General features: G+C 43.7%; 1 protein-coding gene across 4 annotated transcripts in view; it reads left to right on the top strand.

The window, feature by feature from the left end:
- Positions 1–13,320, top strand: part of LOC115090923 (polycystin-1-like) — a 172,649-nt gene that overhangs the window by 31,993 nt on the left and 127,336 nt on the right. For all 4 annotated transcript variants that reach the window (XM_029600605.1, XM_029600604.1, XM_029600606.1 and 1 more), the window contains exons 7-11: positions 5,685–5,865; positions 9,190–9,410; positions 9,609–9,727; positions 9,916–10,063; positions 11,272–11,546. In XM_029600605.1, coding sequence (XP_029456465.1) covers positions 5,685–5,865; positions 9,190–9,410; positions 9,609–9,727; positions 9,916–10,063; positions 11,272–11,546 — 944 coding nt within the window. The remainder of the gene's footprint in view (positions 1–5,684; positions 5,866–9,189; positions 9,411–9,608; positions 9,728–9,915; positions 10,064–11,271; positions 11,547–13,320) is intronic.

Genomic DNA, 13,320 nt, shown 5'->3' with positions numbered 1-13,320 from the left:
TTACATGACAAAGAACATTCAAAAGTACAGTCATCTGAGGCAAAATCATCACTTACAATAAGCATATTATATTTACATGCACTGTTGTGGTGCCAGCCAGAAAACACTCAAAAAAAGACACTTGGAACTCCTATGGAATTTGACTTTTTGTAATGCGTGCTGCATGTGGTCTTGACCCTCATAAAGCCATGAATAAACAGAATTACCATTATAATATAGTAAACCTCCCATACCAAAACAATCCTAACTGCCAGCACTCAAAACAGTAGCAACCTTATCTATGAAAATGTAACACTGCACATATTTCACCAGGCCCTAGAACATCAATACACTTCCTATTAAGAAAACAGAACAAGCCAGACTGCTATAGATCTCTACACAGAAATTACATGCCAGTAAAATATCTTACCTCAGTCACATATGCAGAACACAGAGAGACCCTGACCAAATACAGAAGAAAGAGATCAGAAAGTATAAACAGAAACTTGCTGAGAAGAACTGAACTGGAACCCACAACAAGCCAGCCTCTCTATGCAGAGCAACAATGGAAAAACAGAAACATTACCATTCTTCATAAAATAAATAATAAAATCAAGAAATCAAAATAGGGAAGCACGATGGCCACCGCTTAGCAGGACGCAGGTGACCTAGCTCCTGGGAAGTTTCTCCGAATTTCAATTTTCTGCTTCTTTATATTGCCTACAAATGCCGCATACAAAGCGCAAAGCCCGGATCTGAGAAAATAATTCCTCAACTCCAATTTCGGTGGGGAGACAACTAAGGATAGAGGACACTTTTGGAAGACCCATGCTGCCGGAACCGGAGGGAGGGGCCGCAGGAGAGCTTAGCGGGGAGCAGCCGCTAGACTCCAGGCCCACAGAAACATCCCTCAGCCCCGGAGAACCAACAATGCCAGCTCCCCCCTCAGGTCCCTATGGAGAAGTGAGGGACAAACATCTAACAACGCTGAAAGAACAGCACATTCTGAGGAGAGCCCGTTGATACAGGGCTCCGAGGGCCGGTATGAGGAAGGACAGCGTTTGGTTGGGGAGAGACGCCCTCCTGAGAAGGGAAAAGAGGAATCTGAATGGGAAGTTCTCCTGCCGACTCATCTTGAAATGCCTGAAAAGGTAACATTAGAAGTGATATGGAAGGCTATAATGACGTTGAACAAGGCGGTTATAGATTTGATGAATACTGTTAAGGAAAATTTAGTTAAAGTACAGAACCAAGAAAAAGGATTGTTCAGATTGAAGTGACTATAAAAGACATGGATGTTGAGGTAAAAAGAGTTAAGGAAGTGCAAACTAAACTTATACGATCGGAATCTAGTATTTATTTTATTTATTTATTTGTGTTTTTCTATACCGGCATTCACGGGAGTACGTATCATGTCGGTTTACATAAAACAAGGGGTGATCAATACATTATAACTACATAACTAAAACATAAGAGTATACATTACAGGAGTATAAACAAGTGCACGGAAGAGAAAGTTACAATAAAACAGGGGTTATTCTAACTGGGATTAGAGTTAAAGGAAAGATAAACAAGTTTAACAAGAAGTAAAACATTGTAGTGATTGGTTTGTAGTGTCTGATTCAGTTAGAAGAGAATGTTCAATTAAATAATTGTTCTTTTAAATAAATATTTTATTTGATAGAAAATGTTCAGTATTGCTGTATTTGATTTTGCTGCAATTGATGGAAGTGAATCCTTAAGGGTCTGGAAATGCTTTCATGAACAGCCATGTTTTCAGTCTCTTTCTGAAGGTTAGGAGACATGGTTCCTGTCTTAATTCTAAGGGGATTGAGTTCCATAGTGGGGGACCTGCTGTGGAGAAGGCCCGATCTCTCAATGTTATATGTTGGGTGGTATTGTTGTGTGGTACCTGTAGATATTCTCTATAAGCTTCTCTGATGGGTCTGTTGGAGGAGTGTTTTTTGAGAGCTATTTGTAGATGGAGTGGAGCCAGTCCATGGATATTCTTGTAGATTGTGGTGAGGGACTTATGAATTATTCTATAATGGATTGGTAACCAGTGAAGGTCTTTGAGGACTGGTGTAATGTGATCTCTTCTCCTTTTGTTTGTTAGTATTCTTGCTGCCGTGTTCTGTATCAATTGGAGAGGTTTAGTATGTGCTGATGGGAGGCCTAGAAGAATCGAGTTGCAGTAATCAATTTTCGCAAATATTATTGCTTGGAGCACTGTTCTATAGTCATGGAAGTGAAATAGGGGTTTTATTCTTTTTAATACGTGCAGTTTGTGGAAGCAGTCTTTGGTTGTTTGGTTGATAAATGATTTTAAATTTAACCGGTTGTCTATGGAAACTCCTAAATCTCTTACTTTTGAGGTTTGCAAGTTGGCTGGAGGGTTTGTAGTGATTTTGCAATTGTCTGGAGAGATTAGAATGAATTCGCTTTTTGTTTGGTTTAGAATTAAATTTAAGCTGGATAAGAGATCGTTGATTTCATGAGAACAATTTTCCCAAAGTTCTAGAGCTTTAGTGATGGATTCTTTAATGGGGATCACAATCTGGACATCGTCGGCAAATATGAAGTGTTTAAGGTTCAATTTGTTTAGCAATTGGCAAAGCGGGAGAAGGTATAAGTTGAAAAGTGTCGGTGAGAGGGAGGAACCCTGAGGAACTCCTTGCGAAGATGGGTATCTGGGGAATTCTTTGTTGTGAATTTTAACCTTGAAACCTCTGTTTTCTAAGAATGTCTTGAACCATGTTAGTGCTGATCCTGCAATACCGATGTTCGCCAGTTGTTTTAGTAATATGGCGTGGTTGACAGTATCGAATGCTGCAGATAGGTCCAATAAAATCAGAAGGAAGGCCTGTCCTTTGTCTAGGCCCAATATAATGTAGTCAGTCAGTGAAATGAGAAGGGATTCGGTGCTTGATGCCTTTCTGAAACCAAATTGAGTAGGGAATAGAATTCCGTGTTCCTCTATGTAGTCCGATAGTTGTGTGTTGACTAGTTTCTCCATCACCTTGGCAATGAAAGGCAGATTTGAGATTGGACGGAAGTTGTTCCGTCCAATCCCTAACTTGGACCCCAATGATCCCAACAACTTGGGATCATTGGGGTCCAAGTTAGGCTTCTTAAGGAGCGGTTTGATGGATGCTAGTTTGAGGTTGTCTGGATAGAAACCCTGGGTGAATGAGCAGTTTATGATGTCTGCTAGGGTTTTGATTATGGTGTCCGGGATTAGCAGTAGTAATTTAGACGGGATCTGGTCTAATGGATGCGATGAGGGTTTCATTTTTTTAAGAAGTGTTTGGATCTCTGAGGAAGTGGTGAGTTCAAGAGATTGGAGGGAGATGTCTTTATTATGGAGTACGTAATTGCTAGCTGGTGAGCCTGTATTGGGGAAGAAGCTGGAATTCCTTGAAAATGAATTGAGGAGGCCTAATTTAAGGTTTCTCAATTTTCCGAAAACAAAATGGATTCCCCCCCAAAAGAATTTCTAAAAAGTTATTTCCTAAATATATTAGGCTTCTTGGAAACAGCGATACCCCAAGTTTCAAAGATACTATACCTGCCATCGAGATATGAAGATGTGAATTAAGTTGAGAAATCGGATGATAACTTGTCTGATATAATTGAAAAGTCATTTGAAACAATAATAGAGAAAAGAGCTACTCTACTGGTGACTTTCCTACAGATCTCAGAAAGAGATAAAATACTTCAAGCTTATTTTCGTAAACAGAAAATTCTATTTTATGGGAAACAAATAAGAATCTTTCCAGACATAACAAAAGTAATGCAGGAGAAGAGAAAGCTCTTCCTGCAAATGGAAAGTGAAGTCATTTCAATATTTTTTGAGATTTCCGTGTCGCTGTATCATAGTCTTCCAAGACAACAGATATGTATTTAATGAAGTTGAGCAGTTGAGACAATATTTAGATTCACATTCCTGATAATTCTCATGAGGAGGTTGGTCGATATGATTAAGGCGCATGAATGCTATGTTTTTCCTATATGTTTACCTAAAGTATACTGCTCAATTGTATCTTGCTTCCCCAGATTATTTATATTATTTGATATTGTTACAAGTTACACTAAAGTTGATGTATAGAAACTTTATTTTTCTTCTTTAGAGATGTAATAGTAACATTGCCTTAATGTAACAATTTGAAAATTCAATAAAAAATAAATTTTAAAAAAATCAAGAAATCATCAATCATAATAATAAAATCAGTCATAAAAGAAAAAATATTTCAAACCCGTTAACAAATAGAAAATCCCAAATTTCCCAAACACCAATAAAATATTTCAAAACATCTGATGAATAAAAAAATCCAAAAATTAAAATGTTCTAATTTTTCCCCAAAAAACCAATAAAATATTAACAGCAGAAACATCAAATTACACCCAATAATTTAAAACTAATAAGAATTTAAAAATTTCCTACTCTCCATACCTGAGATCTTTTGATTTCCAGTCATCCTGACATTGTCATACATTGGGGGAGGTAGGGCCACACAAACTTTATCTTCACACACATACAAACATACATGCACACATATTCATTCTCTCACTCTCTCTCATATACATGCCTATGCTCTCACACACACTCCTCCTCTCTCCCTCACAGACACATTATGTGTGTGTGCCTGCCTGTGAGAGCCTAAGTGTGACACACAGGCTCTCATTGGTACACACACATGCATGCACACAGTCACTCATAAATAGGCTCTCATGCAGACATACACACACTCAAGCTCTCACACAGACATGCACATGCACACAGGCTCTCACACGCACACACTCAAGCTCTCATACAGACATGTACACATGAACACAAGATTTGACACAGACACACACCCATACACATGAACACAAGTTCTGATACAGACACCACATTCAAGCTTTCACACAGACACACACAGGCTCTGACAGAGACACATGCACATAGGTTCACACACACAGAGTCACACACATGGCCTCCTTTTTTCAGGCCATGGTGGGATGAGCTCACTGCGGCCCCCTCCATCCTCCTCTTCATTTCAGGCCATGGTGGAATGAGCTCCACCACGGCCCCACAGGCCACTCCTTCCTTCGGCTCTGCCAGCCTTCTTGCGATTGGGGGGGGGGGGGGGCTCAGGAAAGCTGTGAGCACACGCTCGCAGCTAACAGGGAAAACTGCCGCAGCCTTTCCTCACTTTCCGGCGGCCTGCCTCTCTTCCCAGCCTTTTCTCATCTTCAGCTGCCAGCGGGTTGAGCTCCACCGGCAGCCCTATGTCTTCTCCCTCTGCCGCCGCCCCCCTTCAGGTGTGCCACCCGATGCAAATGCATGGTGTACACACCCGGTCGTGCCGAGCCTGTCCACTCCCACCCCTCAGCCTCTTTTCTCACCTTTCAGTGATCTCCATTCAGTCCCTCCTAATATTACCAAAATGATCTCCCCTTGCTCTCTGTGCTCCAGGCTCACTCTCTTCTCATTTTGTTCCCTTCATGCTGCCTGGGAAGGGAGGGGCTGGATCAGGAAGCAGCGGGGGCTGTTCTCTGATGAGTGAAATTCAGCACGCCCCCCCCCCCCCCCCCCCCCCCAATTTTTGCCATCCTAGGCACAGGCCTAGTATTAACAAATCCAGGCCTGGTGCTCGTACTGCAGAGGTCGGATCTTGGATCCTACCTTCCCTTTCATTACGCATCTCTCTTTTTATTAACAGACAAATCCACTTGTCCTCGAGGCGGGCGGATCCATATGGGAAACCTGAACTGCTATTGGCTCAGTCACACCAAGGAGACCTGGCAGGATGCTAGACAGGTGTGCCAGGGTAGTTTAGGTGGTGACCTGGCAGTGGTAAAAACCCAGGATGTGCAGACCTTCCTGCAGGAGACTTTCTCCACGTGAGTATTCGCTCTACCTACGGGTACCACATTTTCTCTGTTTATTCTTATCCTGTATGCAGCTGTGACACAAACCACACAGAAACGTCATAAAGGAGTCTGGCACCAACCCATTGTCCAAAGCACTCCTGAGAGGGCACCGCACTCGTCCTTCATGCCATAGAGTTGCAGTATTGCATCTTTCTTATGTGGTTTGAGAAGAGAGTGTAGTGAATTTCCTGTGTACCAGGCATTAAAGTGTACCTCCTGCATGTCACGGAGACATACAAGCCGAGGCAATAAAATGTGCCCAGCCTAGCACACAGGTTAACGTGCGGTTGGATGCGCGTTTTGGACTCGCTAGACTAGTACCCGATGCAATGAGGGGGATTAGCGCATCCAAAACGCGCACCCAAACAACTCCTTAGCCTCATCTACTTGGAATGTACATACGATGAGCGCTATTGGCTATTTATTTTTATTTATTTATTTATTTATTTAAATTTCTTATATACCGGCATTCGCGATGGGAGTCGCATCATGCCGGTTTACAAATAACAAGGTGTGACAACAGAATAAATACTTAATAACTTAAAAACATTAACATGTGATAGAAGAATAAGGTAGCAGTTACAATAAAACAGGGATAAAATGCAACTTGGAATGAAGAGAAGGCAAAAGAGAGATTAACACTGAGATAACAAAAGAATGACCAAGGTAAATAAAACCAAGGTAAATAAACCTATTTTCTGCATCAGGAAGCTATTGCTTCCTGATGCAGAAAATCCCCCAGTGCCCAACACACACATATTAATGCAGCAAACGTAACTCCAGCCCCGGAGCTGGCATTAGGTAATTCCATGAGGCAAAGGCTCATGGCAATAGCTGCTCTTCTATACCAGGCAGCCAAACTTCACTGAGGTTATTGTAAAAGCGAAAGGAAACGAGAGAGACCAGAGCAGGTTTAGGGAAAGGGGTTCCGAAAATAAAAAAAGAAAGCACGCATCGATTCACTTGTATTTTGGGAGCAGCACGGCAAGCGACACTGGCTCACAAGGCAGGTGGCCGAGGGAGCGGGGGAGGTGGCTTTTGTGAAGCACGCAGTCCCCTGCCAGAATAACCTACTGACCCTGAATAGATCGGCAGACAGGCCCACACACCGCACTCATGCACTTGTGGCCACACAGCCACTTCTCCTGGGTGCCCAATGTATTTGTGCGCTAAGGCACGCATGATTTTTCCGTAGTGTGCAGCAGCTCATTTTAACATAACACTGGGCTCCCAGGAGAGGTGGCTTATGCGTGCGTCCTTATTGCATTGGCCCCATAGTGCAGTGCGCCTCCTGAATGTCACAGACATAGTGCAGAGCACCTCCCGCATTAGGAGCTGGTGCCGTGCACCTTCTGTTAGCAAATAATGATCTGATATGGATCTTTTCATCACTGGACTCAAACAATACATAAAAACAGGACAATGACTAAGTGACACCTTTATTAGCTGACTTGCATAAAGACACTTACAAACTAAGCAACCATGAAGCCGAAAGCAGTACTCCTGAGAACTTCCTCACCATCATCAGACTCTGCTCGTGGGCCCTGGTTTGGCCAGTTCTTGGGTTCCATGACCAACTTGTAGTGCCTTGCTTCTGAGTTTTTTTCCAATCAGTCCACTGGGCAATTATTTATTTACATATTTATTTATTTATTTATTTTGTTCCTCTTGGCACTTTTCTTCTTGTATATTTTATACCTAGCTCTACATCAAATGGTAACACTGTTTTGACTGGATATACATATGATTTATAAAGCTGTGTTAACTGGTGATTGGTGTTCTAATATATATTTCTAAATTATTAGACTGCAACTGATGTTTTGATATAATCAATGATTGATGTCCGAAAATCATCTTAGATTAAATGTTGATAAAACTGAAATCATTTGTTTTTCGAGAGACTCCAATTATCTGCAAAAATATAATGTTAACTCTCTCGTTATTTTGGGAACGGAAATAAGCTTCAAATCTGTAGTTTGGAATCTGGGTTTCTTATTTGATTCTCAATTAACATTTCACCCATATATTCTTCAAATCTTAAGGGTGGGATTCTACAAATTGTGTCTTCTCAGACATATGCAGTATGCCCTGGAAAAGTGATTTTCGGACAATTGTACAATCCTTTGTGTTTACAGTGATTGACTATTGTAATTCTTTATTTGTTGGTCTTCCTGTTTCAACCATTCGTCCTCTACAGGTGTTACAGAACTCAGCCGTCAGTCTAATTTCAAGGAGCCATAGATGGGATCATTTGTCCCTATTGTTAATTAAGCTCCATTGGCTTAACAATAAGCGAGTAGAATTCAAAATCTTGATGCTTATTTTTAAAGCTCTAAAGGTTCAAAGCGTGCCTTATTTGGCATCACTGCTTAACAGATATAAAAGGAATTTTCAGTCCCAAGGAAAATTGTTATTCCATGAACCTCTGATTAGACAGGCACGCTTAACGGTAACTCGTAAATGAGTCCTTTTCGCTATTGGCCCATCATTTTGGAATGCTTTACCAGAAACTTTAAGCAACATTTGGAGATATTTTGCAATTTTGCAAGCGGTTGAAAGCATGAAGACGTTTTGGTGTTATTTCTGCTTTTATTAGTTTCATGGATTATTTAGATTATTTCTGTTTATTATTGTCAACAGGTTTTATGTATTTTATTTGTTGTAATCTGCTTAGCACAGAAATCCATTATAGGCGGAACAGAAATTGTTTTAAATAAATAAATATATACTGTAAGACATTCACCTATGGCCTCCTCTTGGCTTCTAAAATGTCTTTGTTTTAAGGGATATGGTGCTCTGGCCTCCCTTATCTGCCAAAACTCCCTTCGCCACAAGGGCTCTGGTTTTCTATATCTTTAGAACAAAATGTACTGTAATCTCATATTAGATGCTAAGCTACTTTTTGTCTTATAGCTGTTTCTTTGCTTTCAACAGTTTTTACAAGGCTGCATTGACTGAGCAGTGTTCGCTTCCCAGATGCCTTTTGCTGTCTCTTGACTGATTCCATAAAGCTGTGCGATTAGCTGGCCAAGCTGTCAAGCAGTTAGCATAGTCTGTTAGTGGAATGTGGCCAAGTACTGTGGCCTACGTTCCTTCATGTTAGAGTCATGATGCAGTCTAGCTCATGCTTGTCATGGAGCAGTGGTTCACGGCTCCTCCGTGTTCCAATGATGAGTGGCACATGGTTCCAACTGCTTTCTGAAGAATGGCTTGGTTTTCCTTCATACTATGGATGTTTTTTATGTAGATGTCATGCTTCCCATTTGTCCTTTTTTCCCCCCCCTTGTTTTGCAGGGCAGGGGGTTTTGTTTGGATTGGGCTGGGTTATCTCACCTCTTCTGGGAGCTGGCAGTGGGTGGATGGAAGCCCTGTAGATTCTTTGCAGAACTGGGGAGCCTCGGGAAGACTGGAGGGGAAGGAAGACTGTGCCCAGCTACCCGTCAACTCGAAAGGCCTCTGGAGGCGCAGTCCCTGCAATAAGAAGTTTCCTTTCCTCTGTGAGAAGAGAGCTGGAGGTCAGTGCAGAGAATCAGGGGTGTTGTCTTTCTCATGTGGGGAGGGGAGGGCAAGAGTTGTGGACCTGAGGGGATCCCTGGTTGCAGGGATTCAAAGGCACCACACCTGAGCCGTAGCACAAGTCTGATTCATATACCAATAATGTGGAAAGGGTGAAGAAAGCTTTGCAATAGCTCCAGTGTTTTCCGTCCTTGCAGCTGCTTTGCCAAACGTGGACCTTTACCTGACCGGAGTGCCCACATTCACTGGCGTGTATGATGTCATGAATGCCAGCATGGTGCCACCCTTTCCTTCCACGGGCAGCGAGAATGTTGAGGTTCGTGGACTGCTCTTCTTAGCCCTCTCTTTTCCAGCTTGCTCCTTTCTTGTTCTTTACCCAGTCCCTCCCCACCTCTCCACCCTGCATCCCCTGCTCCTCAATTCCTTTTCCTTTAGCCATTCTTCCTTCTCAAATGAATGCCAAACGTGCGACTTCTTAGTGCTGCTTCTGTGCTCTGCTCGCAGCTCATGCTGTTCCCTGGACTTTGGTTCAGTCATGCCGGCACACTGATCTCTGCAGAGTTTGGGATAAAAGCAGTGAAGAAGCTGTTGCGGGTGCGCTTCCAAGTCTTTCGCCCTTACTGCAGCCCCAGTCAGCATCTGGTGCCCCCAGGTAAGAGACGGTGAGCTCCTCGCACATCAGCTTCCTGATTTGTACCAGCAAGGGGGCTCAGAGAAGGATGGTGGCGGGGGGGGGGGGGGGGGGGGGGGGCAGTTGAGGAATCAGTGCTGGCATTTTAAAGGACCAAATATCAAATTAAGCCAGTGTGAAACCTCTTGCTCATCAGCATGGCTGCTTATTTCCCACCTCTCATCATTCCACCTTGCACCCCACTACTCAACATGAAGGCAATTTTCAAAGCAATTTCCCATGGGTAAAAATCATTTTTCCCCCATGGAAGTCTGGAAATTGCCTGAACGAGGCTGAAAGCAGGCATGGGGTTTCAGCGCCTGAGTACGTTTTCCCACCTTTGGTGGGAGGTATTCCCGGAGTGGAGACTGAAACGACATGCTTACTTTCGGGTTTCCCAAAGTCCATGTATTGTTGCAGCCAAAGCAGCAGGTGCCAGCGTGTGCCTGGGTACTTTCCTTTAAGGCAGTCCTCAAAGTGAATGCATGCGTGTCCATGGGTAAAAAAAGTACCTGTGCTTGTGACTCGGACTGGCCACGGTCGGAGTCTGAATGCTGGGCTCCATGGGACCTTAGCTCTGACCCAGCCTGGCACTTCTTATGTTCTTTGCATACTCTGTAGGCAGTTTAAAACTTCCTGGCTTTACTGGAGTATTAGAAGCCAGGCAAAGGCAAGCTCTTCCAAAGGCAGGGCTTACATCTCTGAATGAAAGGAGCTACTCAGTCTGATCTGCCTTTCAAATCCTAATTTATTTTTTTTTGCCAGCTGATTCAAGCTAACATCCCAGTTGCCCTTTTATATCCCTTCCATCTGCAAATGGCAAACAGAAAGAGTCTGACACTGTCATGTATGCTGGTCGCATCATCACTGATGCAATCCCCAGCCCAGAAGTCATCCCTCCCAGGAGATTCAGGCAATCGCTGTGTACTGGTGCCATTCCTGGTTTCCTACCAACACCAATTTCTTGTTCTGTCTCAGAGGAGTCCAAGCCAATGATGAGCAAATTCAGCGAGCAATGACCTTCCATATCAGAATGATTATGAAACTTTAATAGCTGTTAAATAAAAATAAACTATTTTACAGTTAGTGAATTTGAGTTAGGCATTTTGTGCATGATGTGCTGGATCTGCATCCCCACATACCTTCCTGTGTCTGAGATCTGGTCAGTGGTTCATAGTTTTTGTTTGCAGGCTGTGAGTTCCTCCGGACTCCATTTGCATCCTGTCACTCCTGGCCGCTCTGTAACACTACTGGTGCATGCCCTGGTGGGCAGCAATGGTGCTCGCTGCAGGAAAGTTGCCTCAATGTCTCCAGCCCCTGCAGCTCATATGCTTTTGAAGATGCAACGTCAAACATCCTGCCTATTGCTAACCCACCGCGCTACAAAGGAGACCCTCCTTCCTACTCTCAAGTGGCCGACGTGCCCTTGGTTTTGACCCCGAGCCCTGACAGCTGGCATGTGCAGGTTAGAACACGAGAGTTTTGTTCTTTACCTTTTCTACCCATTAAGTTGGTTTTCTCCATCCTATGCAGTTTCTTCCCTTACTCTGTTTTCCTCCTTCCTCTTTCTATGTGATACTATCTAAAGATGTTACACGTGAGCTTTTGAGATCGCTCAGACCCCTTCTTCAAATGTCACACATAGTAGCGATAGAGATACTGGTTACTGAGTTTTGCTAAGTATTATTATGCAAAGCGTTCTTGGCCCTCCCCCTGTGCTCTATATTGCCATGTAGGAAACCTGGGGTGACTTCCAAGCTCAGCTTCAGCTCTCCAGGTCAGTCAGGGTTGGGATGCTGCAGACCTGGCAATTTTTGTAGTCCTCCCAGGGATTTGAAGGTCTAGGCTGTCTCACAACGGTGCCACCTATTGGTCACACTCAGGATGCCCGTGTGTTAAAAAAACATTGAATAATAGAAAATTTAACAAAAATTATTTCGAGTGGATGGTAATACAGTAAAGCTTATTTAATGTTCCCCGTTTTGGTATATTTCAATTTGGGTTTTAAAGGGAGCCAACATCCATAGCCCTTGGCAGAAGACTGTAGCAGTGATGGCTGGGTTTAGATGGACGAGGGGAAGGGTTAAAATGGGGGAGATCCTCCAGGAATTTGTGAATTTATTTACTTTCAAACATTTAATATTCCGCTTTTTGCCAAAAATGGTCTCAAAGCGGATTACAATCAATTAATGGGCCACCAATACATTAGTATAGCGATTCTCAACCGGTGTGTCGAGACACACCAGTATGTCGCCAAGCACCGGCAGGTATGTTGCGGCTTCCGGTATCCCACTGCCCTGGTTGTGCTTCCCTTCTCCATTTTGCCTGCCCCGCGGGCCAATTGGAAGCCTTCTCCCTTCTTCCTGCCAGTGAGAGTAGGAAGAAGGGAAGAATCCTCTGACTGGTGGGGCAGGAAGAAAGGGTATCCCATAGCACAAGGGTGGGGTGGTTTGAGGGGGGCTGGGAGGAGTGGCAGTGTCCAGGCCAGTGGCGGCGAAGAAACCCGACCTCGCTGAAGCAAGGCTGCCACGGGAGCCCATCCTCGTGGTGGCGAAAGAGAGAGCCTGCCAGAGTAAAGTGCAGCAGAACTGGAGCCCATCCCTGCAGGGAAGGAAGAAGAGATTTTGCAGTGAGGCCCGGTACATGCATGTAAGAATGGAAGCCTGGGTGTGGGTGTTTATGTGGGTGTGAATGGGAGCCTGCGTGCATGAGTGAGAGTTTGTGTGTATGTGAATGCGTGCGTGAGTGAGAGCTTGTGTGTATGTGATAGAATGGGAGCTTGGGTGCATGGGTGAGAGCTTGTGTATGTGTGGTAGAATGGGAGCGAGAGCATTTGTGTGTGATTGAGAGCTTGTATGTAAGTGAGAGCATATGTGTTATTGAGAGAGACTGGTCAGGAAGATGACCAGTGTGTGTATGTGAGAGACAGACGGGTCAGGGAGATTACTGGTGTGCATGTGAGAGACAGAGACTAGTCATGGAGTCTAATTGGGGTGTGTGTGTGAGTGTGAGTGACTGGTTGTGGGCCCTAAGGAAGAGGACCATGAGGACAGAGCTTCAGCAGACACTGCTGCTTCTCGTGTGTACTTTTGGCCTGCAAGAGAGAGGAATTGGAGAGTTGCTGGAGAGAGGGTAAGTAAAGGTGGCTTTTTAAGTTTTATTTTCTTGATTGACTGCCATTTTAATTATTGGGTATTATGTGATGTGTCTGCTGTTTTGAAATATTTTATTGATATTTG

The sequence above is a fragment of the Rhinatrema bivittatum genome, chromosome 4, assembly GCF_901001135.1.
Source record: "Rhinatrema bivittatum chromosome 4, aRhiBiv1.1, whole genome shotgun sequence".
Classification (NCBI taxonomy): domain Eukaryota; kingdom Metazoa; phylum Chordata; class Amphibia; order Gymnophiona; family Rhinatrematidae; genus Rhinatrema; species Rhinatrema bivittatum.
This window is presented reverse-complemented; position numbering and strand designations above follow the sequence as displayed.